General features: G+C 34.5%; 1 protein-coding gene across 1 annotated transcript; it reads left to right on the top strand.

The window, feature by feature from the left end:
* Nucleotides 1-2,692: 2,692 nt before the first annotated feature.
* Nucleotides 2,693-8,709, top strand: Smp_140470 (hypothetical protein; the record flags this gene model as incomplete). The annotated part of the gene is made up of 6 exons (XM_018791637.1): nt 2,693-2,770; nt 2,803-2,898; nt 4,578-4,899; nt 6,033-6,205; nt 6,290-6,417; nt 8,646-8,709. The coding sequence occupies 6 exons, from the start codon at nt 2,693-2,695 to the stop codon at nt 8,707-8,709; spliced, it is 861 nt and encodes a 286-aa protein (XP_018645242.1).
* Between the last annotated feature and the right edge of the window lie 4,951 nt (nt 8,710-13,660).

Raw genomic sequence — 13,660 nt, forward strand, 5'->3', positions numbered from 1 at the left:
GCTAGTTTTATTAAATCTAATGTACTTATATCCTTTATAGCATCCAATTCTTTGCACCTATCTGTTTAGCAGTTATCTAACGAGCTATCTTACAGGTGAATTGATTTATTTAGAAACCCTCAGTTTAATTTGCTGGTGAAATTGACCTACATTCCATCCATCTATTTATTCTCACGGTCTAGAGGCTTACCTGTATGTGTAAAAATATAATATTCATAATACTTTCTCTGTGAGACTTTAATGTCATTTTATCACAACTATACTATATCACATTATGAGCCAAGTCTATGGATGTAAGTAAAATTAATCTGGGAACAAATTATGTGAACTAGCAAACTGTAGGAAACAGATGTAAACTGGAAGTCAAATTTTAGTGTGAGAAGAGTCTGTTCACATCAATGGAAACCTCAGGTTATTACAGAAATATACACTTGGACTAGGAATAGCATAAAAGGTGGATGATGAACAGTTTTAAATGTAAAACATATGCCCTAGATCCTTTCAGATACCAGGGCGGGAAAAGTACAGTTCACTACAGAAGCGTAGAAAATTCAAAGTATTAACCGGGGCAATTCGAATTATAGTTCGACAAATATTCTCTCACTGATGCGCATACTGAAAAATTAATAAGATTTACGATAGTATGGAAACTTCTGTCTTCTTCACAGAAGATTATCAGGCGTTCGTTGTTCTTAGGGGCCTGTATCTCAGCTATTCACCGCCCTATTAGGAGATGATAACGTTAGAAGAATGCTGGATATTGAATGGGTAATGAGAGAAAACTGTCGGGGTATAAAATGGTTGACACTGAAAAGTTATCTTAATTGAATGGGTCAGGCATCCAGACTTGGTGACCCATAAACCTCCTTTCCTATATTTAGTACATTATTTTATCCGTAATTTTGTATTATAAACCCGTACATCTTGACTTCCAAGGTAAAAATGTTGAAACATATGATGTATCATCATACATATTAAGTAGTCAGATCATAGTAAGTCCGGAACTATTACATTAGGTTTACCATCCTGACGACTGAAATAAGTCAATTAATATCTACTGATGCATTTAGGCCTACGTAACCTCAACTTAATGACGCGCCAGTTAAACAAATTGAATCCTACAGTGTGAACATTTCTCTACTCGGAACTTCTTATGAGCACCACTTCAGACTGACCTCACGAAGAAACAGATCCACTCATATGAAAGGGGACAATGAAAGGTTGACCCTTTTTTCTCTTAGGTGACTACAATACACGAAACCAGTATACGATACACCTACAGAGCTGAAAGTGGTAACTGACTAACCTAAAATGAATGCTCTATTACTTGTTCAGCATTTAACACTCATGGATGTAACTAGTTGAAAGCTTACGAAACTGGAATACTGTGATGCTCGTAAATGCAGTCACCGAACTATAGATGTCGCCTCGATTACAACGGTTTACGTTCAATGAAAAACAAACCGTTCCGTCTTGAAATATGTTGAGTCATTAAATAGTACGACCAATCGGCCATTAACGTAGTATCAAGAAACAACATACTGGCTTTCTTAGAATTTACCGAAGCAAAATTCTTCAAGTGAAAACATCTACAACTGTTTCATAATACACATTTGAGTAGTTAGTCACACTGCCAGCTCAACAGCCAAAGGGAGTAACATGAATGAAGACTAGATATTGATTTGAGATTAATAGATTAGTTACGCAAAGTTTAGTAGAGAGGAAAATACAAATTAAGTATCAGATATTAGACTGGTAATAATAAACAACGAGCTGACTCGTCCCTAAGATGTGTTTAAAGCTTACTGAGTGAGTTCGGAGTACCTCTTCCCAGCAACCTAAGGGAATATAATACCATAATTCACCAGAATCCTTTACTCTTCTTTAATACATCAACACATAATACATCAACGTCGTAAAACACACTTAAAGAATGCGAAAGTTTAATAATTTGTTAGTGGTATTTCTCTGTTGACAATTAGTTTTTTTACGCAGTTGTGTTTAAATTCACCAATATATGTGTTGACATTAAGAACGTAACAAAGATAGTTCGATTTCTCGGCCACTGTATACATAGTCGTACGACTTTGAACGTCTATAGAACTATTCTATGATTCCAGACCTCATTTTTGCGACCACATGTAAGACTCATTTGTTGGATGTTATTTGCGGTCGTGTATATTCAGTGATTCCGTTTTACCAACCAATTGTTCTTGATTAAATTTCTATGGAGAAGAATGACAAAAAATTGTAAGCTATAAACCTACAAAACTGATCAATAAAAGAGCTGTTTTGAAACAGAAAAAGGAGAACAAGCTGTTGGCTATGGAAACAAAGGAGATTGAAGAGAGACTGAAGCTGCTTAAATCGACTCTTTATTCAGAACTAACCAAAACAAATAAACTCAAGTAATGAAATTATGTAGTTTAAGTTCAATGATCAGTTTGTCTGTGCCGATTTGGGAAGGTAGTTGTCCGACCTCTATAGTAGAAAAACAGAAAAGCGATACAATAGTTGACGTATGAAATTTATTCAACCTGTTGTGTATACTTGATTTTAGATCAGTGGACTTAAATTCAAGCCTTTGAAGCACAGTATGACTTCTGAAAGTAGCTTGATTTACTAATTTGTTACTTATTAAGTCAAAAGCCCAGATACATATGGTAGTTTTATCCGAAAAATAAATGAAGGCATGAAACTTACACCCGTAAATCCTATCAATGCTCATCCGTCTATGTGTGGACAGTGTGAAGACAAAAAGGCTGTTGTTGTACGTGTTATTTTTCTGACTTTTTTTTAAAGTTGTGCCAGGAATGCAGTGAATATTACTGCGCTAAATGTTTTGCAACGTTTCATTTAAAAGGAGCACTTAGACGTCATCATTCGTTGCCTGTTTCGGTATGACGACCGTTTATAATCATGGTTTAGACTTGTAGCTTACGGCCTGAGTCACGTCCCTGTAAAGAAAGTGATGGTATTAACAAAGTAAAAGAATTGAAAGAGTCAGTTAGCAAAGTAAGTTTTATTTTGGTAAAATCTCAACTATACTTATAATTTGCTAATTATTATTAATATTTGTAATTTTAATCTGAAGCACCCTTTCTAGAAACGTTATTTATAGTCTGAATATGGAAACATTAAAACTCAGTTGTATCAAGATTAAACTTTGAGTACTACTAAATGAAATAACGTTTGACTTTTTTTATCTTATGTATTTAATAAATTTTAAAAGGTTCACCAAACATTTTGATAACAGTCACTCCAAAAATATCCAGGTCGGGACTTTCATAAAGCATTTAACAAAGCGTTTTAGAATTTCTAGTCTTTAATGTCACATCACTCAAGTCTACGAAAGACCACTTACAACGTAGGCAGGCTCCAAGCTTCAAAAGAAGCTACTATCATGTGAACATGCTAACACTTTCATGAAGTTAGTTCCCTTTATGAATTTAAATAAAGACAGAACAAACATTGATGCATCAATATTTGTTCTGTCTTTATTTAAATGCTAACACTTGTTTAATACTTGTTCGAGTCTTGGTTTCGATGCTACTATTTTTGCACCAAGCTAACGGGTTTGCATAATTTCGATTTTTACGTGTGTTAAATTGGCCCTCAGTACAGGATATAAACATCTACTTATCGTGCATTGAAAAAGTTAAATAAAACTTTCATCTATGAAGCAAAACGCATAAATGCAAATTAAAGTTAGTGACGTTGTAATGAGCTTCGTTAGCGCGAAGAATGATAAAGAATGTTAAATTTGTATTAGTGGCTAATCTTTGCTAGAAACCTTTTAAAAATCAGGGTACAATAGAAAAAACGGCTCCTCAATGTTTCTTGGTTTTAAGTGGTTATTTAACTACAGTCAGTCTGTGTTATAGAGACAGATTTATTTACTTTGATACATAAATAGACAATGCATACTCCTAATCTATTAAATAAAGAAGTCCTCAGTAAACATCTGTAATGTATAAAGACTTGGATATGCTCAACGACACAATAACAATGAAACGGTAATAAAGGACGGCATAAAATGTTCTTTATGTTTTTATTCTCTAACTTTGCAGGTTAGTTTGATCATAGCAATTAATTCATTCACATAAATAATTACTCAGTAAATTTTGAATGTAAATTTCGAACTTTTGTCGCATAGATTCGAATCAGGTGATATGAGTGAAATTCAAATGAGAGTTCTACTTAATTCTAATTAAATCCGAGGTTTTTGGACTATCTGGAGAGAGAATACCACCCATAATTATGCTTGATTATTTTACAATCAAAGCGCAATTATGACCATAAGAATCGTAAAATTTAATAAGTTTGTCCTAAACCTTTACGAGGTTTAGGGACTCAACAGTGCAAGATTAGTCCCTTGGTCACATTAAAAGTCAACCTGTTGCAAAGATAAAACTATTACGTTGAAGCGTCACAATCTTAGTTTTAATAGCTGGGTGATTTGAAGTAAAATATTTGTTAGTTCTAAATGACAAGGAAATAGGTAATTTGAACTGATTTTTTTAATGAATCTCAAGTATCATTTTCATCCAAATAACCTTTTTTATAAAATTTCACAGGGATGTCAAAGTTCCTTTAATATTGCGACCAAATCAAATTTAGCTTTGCAAACTGAAGCATTAAATGATCCCGACCAATATGGTACCCCTATTAAAACACCACTAACAACAGAACAATCTTCAGCCACAGTCAGTCATATAACCTCAATACCATATAAAACATTTGTTCCGGTAGAAATATATTTCAGGCCAAGTATATCTTATGCAGAAAAATTATTGCTTCGTTCGCATCGGAATTCTAAGCTTCGGCAACCAATAGGACAAGAAGGCTTAGATGGTCAAAAAGTATCTGAAAGGAATTTCTTGCCAAATCTAAGTATTGGTGAGTTTCATGTTTTGATCAAATTTTCACTGGGAATACCGTGCAATGTATTGATCCAAAAGTGACATAAATAGTCGGAAACTTAATGTGTTAGAAAATGCTCAACACTGAACAGTTTGACTAGCATGGACCTGGAAAATACACTTATCACTGTAACTTGCGAAAGAGTTACTACTGTGCAAGTTGGTTGTTTCAGTTATCACTGGATGTAACGCTTGATGTCAAAGGTCTCATTTGAAAATTTATGTAGAATTAAGTTTGTTCACTTAAAAGAATGTACACCATAAAGTCGCAGCTCATACTTCTGCTGAAGAAAGACGGCTCGTCTTCATCATGAGCTTTAGCTATTTAGATAAGAACAGTAAATCTTATTTCCTACGTGCGATTCTTTCCTTTTGAGACCACAGAACTTCTTAATGAAGTATGAAGATAAGATTTATTTTTAATTACTTTAAATAGTGTTTACTCTGATGCTTTGTGATATGAGATGAAGTTGAAATCGGTCTTTATATTATGCACTTAACATTCAACCTTAATTTTTCTCTTAAGTCTAGTCAGCATAAACATAAATTGCCGGCCAAATGCTGGAAAATTACTTCAGTATATTCAAACTTATGTTGAATGAAGTTTTAAAATCACTAAGAATTTTACAAATATCGACATTTTAAACTATTTGATTTTTAGAAATTTGTATTTTGAATCACAGTTACATCCTCTTGAAACAATTTTCGCCGCAAAATGTTAATAAAATTTCAAGAAAAAGAAGTTCAGAAATCGGAGTACATATGGTTTTGGTTTTGTTTTTTAAGAATGATCCCTACTATCGGGGTATAAATACGCCCAAGAAACAGACATTATGAAATTTTTCATGTTCACATCAGTAAAAGAAGAGAATAAAAAGTTAGCTTCGTCGTTCGTCAATAAATTAGAAAAATTAATCTTAGGACTTAATCATCACTCCATAATTTATAGACATGACTAAACACAGTGGGCGAAAGCATAATGTTTGAGTAGTTATTCCGTACAATGATTATTCTTTGCTAAAATATTAACGTCTGTATGCATTTTCTTACTTTTTGTTTACTTTATCGCCTTTCACATTTGTGTCATCAATTCAAAATGGAATTCGAAAGAAGAACAAGAGAAAAACCAGAATGGAGTTATGGAGAATTGCACATTAAATAGGAATTCATTTGATGAATTACATAAATTGGCTACAACACGAATGCAATTGAGTAATGATAATCCACATGTTTTCTCGCATTCTAAATTAGATTCGGAAAAGCCTATTACTCAAACAGATGAAGTAAATTTAATATTCGATTGTCTTAATTTCATATTTTAAGTCTTCACGTAATTACCTACTTTTAATTTTCTTTATTTATAACAGATAATGTATCCAATTAATGATGAATCGAATGAAAATTATTCAAGTACACCCCTTTTTGATGTAGCACTATGTGAATTGACTAGACAAAAAGAAAATACTGGCAAAATCCACAAAGGACAATCTTCACAGTAGGTATTACAATTCTTATAAGTATTTATCATAGAAATGTTGGTTTTGTTTAAACCATGATAACCTCTGTAATCATCTTTAGACTAATTAGATTATATCATTTTGTTACGATCTAGTATATGGACCTTTAAAAAATGTTGGTTACTGACAAATTACTTAGATTTGGATCCTATCTATCACTCAAATACATGTAAAAAGTGACGTCTTACTTCGGACTCGATAGCTGAATATATCTACATCCTGTTGTTGATGTTTACGCTGGTACCAGAACCTAGTATTTATCATATTAAGCTTCAATGCGTCATCCAATGATCTGCTGAGTTCAGATAGTTAATAACTTGCCCGACAAATGTGATGTTTATTCTTAACAATTTGGATTTCCCTGTTGTTAGTATTAGGGACTGAAACTGACAAGTCTATTATTATACAAACATCCTAGATATTATCTGTTAGCTTCAATTTTTTAGTATTTCTCTATTGTAGTCAAAAGAGTAAGCCGGGGTGCTCGTTTTGTCCTACTTGACCACTCTCCTAAGGATATCAGTAATGGGCAAATACACGCACTTATAAACTGATGACTGGATTGGAAAATTATCCTAAATATCGCCATTGGTTGACAGTCTGCAAAGATGAATAAATTTTGTATCTTATACGTGATATCATGAAGGTAATCATTCGAAATCATTCAGTTGATATCAAATTATACGAATAATGTATTACTGAAGAACGACCGTTAGACTTACAAGACATAACAATAAAAAGGCAGATATTTAAATACCATGGTACTTGTGTAGGTGCACTTACACAAATCAGCTAGTGTCACCAATTTAATTTACATTATATAAGTATCAAACAACAGTGTCTGTTATATGAAACCAAGTTTATCAATAGTGTACACAGGGTATTCTAAAAAGCTGACAAACTGACATGACTTAAGCACTAAAAGCTTATGATAAATATGATGACAAATGAATAAAACCAATAAAAGCTCCTCAGGATCAATAGACCCTGAGTGGGCACTGTGGGAAAAACCCATACAAAGGAATGATTCCTGAAATGTGCCCCAGCCAACTTATTCTGATAAAGCGTGACTCAATAGTTACAACTAAACAAAAATAAGCTGAAGACATGTAATGAATGAGGTAAGCGATGAGTACACATACGCTCATGTAAAACAGTCAAGATCATCAGCGAAAATTATAGAGTCAAAGTATGACTTCAGAATATTAGATTGATTAATCTATCCAGAAGTTAGAATAACCCATATAGGCTTGACATAGTACTAGAAGCTACAAATTTAATTAACGTTGAAAAATATAGCTTTGTGTTGCACATAAAATTAATTCACTCTTTAGAAATATATGCTTATTGAAAGGGTATATTATGGTGTGTTGTCTGAATATACAATAATGTAAGTTACATTTAGCATAAAGATCATAGATAATGTATAAACTTATTCATCTACAATGGTTTACCTTGAACTTGTTTATACGATTTAAAAATATAAAAAAAACTGTACAAATAATTATCCAAAATATCTCACGAATTAAGTAAAACTATTTCATTTTTCAGACTAACCATGTTTTACTTCTATTTCTAATAAAAACTGTATTTAATAGCAAAGTATATATCCTTCAATATATTTTTCAAGCTGAATTGAATAGAAATGAATAAAACAATGAAGACAAAACACAAAAATACATGATTTCATAGAATTATTTGATTTGATTTATTCATTATCACCTCTTACGTAATCTGACTACTTGCGTTAGTAGTCAGTCACTTTGAACACTGTCCTTCTTAGAAAGTGCCGTCAGCTGAATGATTCATAGTAGTCATTAATGATGGTCAATCAATTATTAGTAACTTGAGTCTTGATAATCATTCACGTTAACCACCGGTAAAAAATAACTTTATGATGAAACAGATCGGATATTTCAATCGGATCTTTTTACGTTTAAATCTACGTAAAATGTTTTATAGATATGGAAAAATATAGAAGGTACTTGGTTCTATTGGAGTCATTCTTAAAATACATTTAACGTCCTAGATAAACAGATTTTTCTCTAAAGCGTTTTAGTTGTGAATTATCACTATTCTCTTGCAATTAATAAATAGTACAATCTTATCAAAATAACAGATGCCAGCATCAGTGAAGTTAAACTTTCAAAGATTTCAATGATCTTTTCATTTGAATTTGTTTATTTATTCATCCAACTTTCTTTAGGATCAGTGATGAAGATGATCTCGTCAATGAAATTCATGAGCATAGTAAAATTATGGGTATGTAAAGTGTCAATAAAATTTAACTGTTTGTTTATGTAATAACATCATATTTTCTTATTCTTTTTAAATAAGACAATAAATGAAATATTAATAAGAGATATCGAAATTAGTGATGTATATAAGAATAAATACAGATTTTTCTATAAAAGCTAAATAATATTTTGGTAATTTATTTATGAAAGTGAAATTCTAATTTTAAGCTCTATCAACCAGTCGGTAGTACATTTTGTGAACTACACTTCAAATGCCCCCAAATGCCCCAGTACGGCCGAGAGTGTGAAGGGGCCACCCTCCCTCTCGAAATGCTCTCACACGGCCACGCGTATATAGCCTCTGCCAGGGAAGCCCTACTCACTGCCTTCTCGTGGCAGGGGTATTGTTTACGAAATTAAGAGGACGAAAAGCGAATATCTGGCGCTTCCACCGGGTTGGTGGACACGGAAAGTCCACCTAGGGGAGTTGGAAAACCCTAATTCCAAACCAATGGTGCATATGGGCTCCAGTATCCTGAGGGAACAAATGGCGTATGAATCAATTGTTTGCCACCGGCTACCATGGGACTGCATCCCCCCACGATGCTCCACTGCCTTGTGGATCAGATCTTTCGGTCAAAGGCTCCGAGTGTGGCCCCCTAAGAAAACCACCTGCTTCAGTTTGGGCACCTGGGCAGTATCACAGTACTCACACAAATCAAATGAGATTTGTGCGGCGCATATATATTTGGCGTCCCTTTGTACCAATATTTACGTGTTCAAATAAATAATAATAATAACACTTCAAATATCCTCCTATTCATATTGATATAAATTTATTATTAACGAAAACGTAATTAGCCTTAACCAGTTCTTTTTTATCACTTTTGTGTTTATATTTTTATGACTATTAATTAATTTTATTGTTTCAACAAAGGTTCATTAAGTAATAAACAAAATATATGGTGCCCAGTGCAATCACTAATTAATCCTGATTCTAATATAAATCTTCGAATCAGTGAAACAATCATACGGAATTTGAATATGGTTTTAGATGAACAGTCAGTGAACATCACCGACCCACAAAACAGCTTTATAAAAGACTCAATAATGAAGTAAAATAATTCGCAAACATCAGCATTATTCAAAATCAGTGTTATATGGAAAAAAATTAGACAACTTTCACTTTTTTCTTATGTATAAAAAAGCAACTTATTCGGTTTTCATCAATAAATTGCTTTTCGTATATTTTAATTGATTTCTTATTGTTGACTCATTCGTTTGATAAAGAAATAAACAACTTAGTAAACTAAACGGAGCACTATTTTGTCTGATAAATTTCCGAACCGGATCGACAGGAACTTTATCATATGAAATATAAAGTTCTTCACCCATATCTCTCCTTTAATTACGCCCCATCTGTGGCCGTACAATAATCGTATCCCCATGTTTACTCGAAATATCCTTACACATTCTCAAAATTCAATCCTCAGCCCCAAGTACCACATAAAAACCGTATGAACAAAGTTCCCTAGTTCAGAGCATCAGCAATTGTCGGAACAGCAATCGGTAAGCATAAAATACCACATAGAACTTGATGCTTATTTCAACACAGGTAATTATTGGCTATCCTTTCAATACATCATTTTACAATCTTTTAGATACTCACCGAAACTCTTAATTTCATGGAAAAATATATTATCACTATAAACTAAAGTCAACCTTTTAAAAATATCCCTAGAGCTTTTCCGAAGGTTCAACAAAAAACCTTAGCAGCGCAATTTAAAATGGTTTGAATTATCCCGTTGTCAATATTTTGGCTAAAATATTATCAGACTTAGTTGGCATATGTACACTCTAAGCACACTGCCACGATATATCCATTTTCCATAAGTTTTTATAGAATAGACGAACTGTAGTTAGCAAAAGAATCCAGGACGAGCATTTACTTCTATTTCAGACACAGTAGCAAAGTGGATAACGCGATGCCGTTTTTAGAGAAAGGTACTGGGTTCGAATCTTGAAGTCGACATCGACTGTGGGACGCAGATACATCCAGCTTATTAGTCCTAAATAAGACAAAAACGCGCGTCTGAAGCTTCACTGCTAGCCACAGTCCATGTTTTCAATGTAAACTTTGAAGCTCAATCCGTTTGGTTACTAAACAAACATGTATATTATGGTAAATATTTGTATTTAATAAACTATAGAATTAGTTTGTTTGTATCTTCAACACTAATTTGTATCTTTTGAGAAAAATTTAAAATCCGTAGAGGAAACCTTCAAACTTAAAATTCTAATTATTTATTCTGTAGCCACTTCAGACGCTTACAATTATTTAAACACAATGAAATCAAAAAGCATGTAGTCCTTTCGATTTTGGAATCTACAAATGTCATTTCTCAAAGTTACGAAGTAGTTCATATCGTACGACTAAATAAACCACTAACTCTATGATAGGCATTAGGATATCATATAATTAACATAAGTCAGGGAACAAATATTTGAAAAGCTTTATAAATATCATAATCAAACAATCTATTCCCTATTACATAAAGTTACGTATCTTCAGATTCAATGTGATATAACGAAAGACATATGAAAAGTGTGAAACTCACTGACATACGCCTGTTACCCTTCTCGGAGAACCAGAGGCCGCACCCCATGATTCTCCAACAAAAAAATAAAACTCGAATGAATTGTATATGACAGAATATAAACATTCGTGGAATGAAAATAGGAACCAGAAATTAAATAAAGAACAGCGAACTGAATAATAACATAGACGTCGAGCTATCGGGTTATATGTATCGTGCAAAACTGACAAGAAGAATGAAAAATAAAAAGCACATGAAGAAACGGTAACTGATAACGAGTGGAAAAACAGAAACCAAAAACATTGTATTAAAATAAGACATAAAAATATTCCACAAAGAAAATATGTGAAGGAAAAATAAGAAGCCATCAGGGTGAAGAGATGGATAGGCAAACGCCCAAAAAAAGACTGCATTTAGGCATAAGGCCCACAGTCAAGCCTCCTGGAAATTAAGGAGGATAGAATGCGAGGGAAGAGAGACGAGAGTTTATCCTTAGTTCTGTGATGTTGTTAGGAAGTTCACTATTGTATTTCGGAATATATTAGGGCCATATGCTCAAACTATCTGCGACCAAACACTGGAATAGTGTGAAAGTTTGTACGTAATTAAAATTTGATGTCACGGCCATTTTTATTCGTTATCACACAAACTCAATACAGTTTTCTTGCTTTTAAAGGTCTTCTGGATAATGGAAAGAGGAAACGACCACATAGGAGGGAACGGCGGAATATTAGTTTTGTGGCCACAGGATGGACTCAGTGCATCTGAAGGGATAGGAATACTAATGTTACTGTACATGTCAGTGGATTGATGGATGCACTTTACCACGAGTGATTCTCAGGAGGTCATACTTCTGCTTATCCAGATGGAAAGGGAGTAGGTGTGCATTGTGGATCCTAAGTCTGAGTCGAAACCACAAGATAGTGAAGTGGTCAGTAGGATATAAGTTTCAGGAGGGCCTTGGATTTCATCTAAGGATGGACTTTGGATATCTCGGATTTGCTCATGGATGCTTGGGATGGGATAACGGGGAGTAGGTTGCAATCCAAGCTGTCAGGAGCATACTCGTATCGTATGTCCTGTACGAAAACACTCACTCAACAACGGATACTAGATCACCACAACTGTTCTGGAACATTTTTCGCCAATTAAATGCCTTGGCGTTCCACCCTTGCAATGGACCCCAAAACAGTCGATAGACGTCCATGAAATCGAAGGCTATCGTCCAGCACTCATTGGACGTAAATAAATAATTCCAGTTTGGCTTTTAAAGCTAGGTAGTCAATTTCAACGCTGAGAAGCCCCGTTTCCACACCAGGACCCAACTTTATTTGCTTTTGTGTCAAATAAATTGTTTAATCTCTTGTCTTGATATCACGTGTTGGTCTTATGAAGTCCATGTAGTCCCGACCAGGAGCTGGTTGTCACGAAACGAAAGTGACTGCCAGATGACAGGTCTACGTATGGCATGTTGTGGTAAGATAAGGTTCTACAATTTTACATTCCGGTAATGCCAACCTGAGAAATTTCTCGCTTGTTAGTGTAGGCCATTAATTCTCAATACTTCGTGGCTGTGAAGAGTTTCCCTGACAAGAATCCCGTCAACTATCTAGAGAAGCATTTCGGTCGACTCCATTGCTTGGTTTGTTGTAGTCAGGGCTTGTCAATGAGTGTAGGTGGTGTGGGGTCCTTGGAATCGTGACTGGCCATCGAGGTCATCGCTTGAGAGGTGTTTGTTCATACTCACTGTCAGCAGATTTTAGAGACCATCTAACTTCGGTTCAGTCTTCAGACGTCCCTATTTATTGGGTTGTAAAACTGTAAACAGTCTCTGTCATTACTTTACTGGCTCTATATGGTATGTGCGTTTCTAGAGGATGGGTGGTGACCTGTCTCTTATATTGTAGGTCTCCCTACGATTGTGGTATCCAACCCTCTGACTTGGTTGTGACAAGTACGCTTCTACAGGACACTGACGTCCCTGTCCACCGCACCAGAAACTTAGTCTCGTAGTTGCTTAGCTGACTGCGAGCTACCCCCGGTCATAATCACTCAACAGCTACTGTGTAGTACTGACTAGTATGAGGCGCACCAGGGACGTGAATTCTAATTATGTATAGAAAAGGACGAGGTACTGTGTTCTAAGATTAGGAGGGTGGGAAGTTCAGAGTCCTGAATCAGGTTAGACGGTAAACAATACAATAGTTGGGCATCTTGGTCATCTCGCATCACACCAAGCCCAAAGTTTGTCTAGATTTAAGCGCAAACCGACGGGCTATGCACTACAACAATCGACATTCATTGAGCCAGTAAGCTGTCTTTATTTCTTCAACATGGCTGTTTGGTTAGACATGATGTAGATATTGGTTAACTCGCATGTATTGGTG

The sequence above is a fragment of the Schistosoma mansoni genome, assembly GCF_000237925.1.
Source record: "Schistosoma mansoni, WGS project CABG00000000 data, chromosome 2 unplaced supercontig 0108, strain Puerto Rico, whole genome shotgun sequence".
NCBI lineage: Eukaryota > Metazoa > Platyhelminthes > Trematoda > Strigeidida > Schistosomatidae > Schistosoma > Schistosoma mansoni.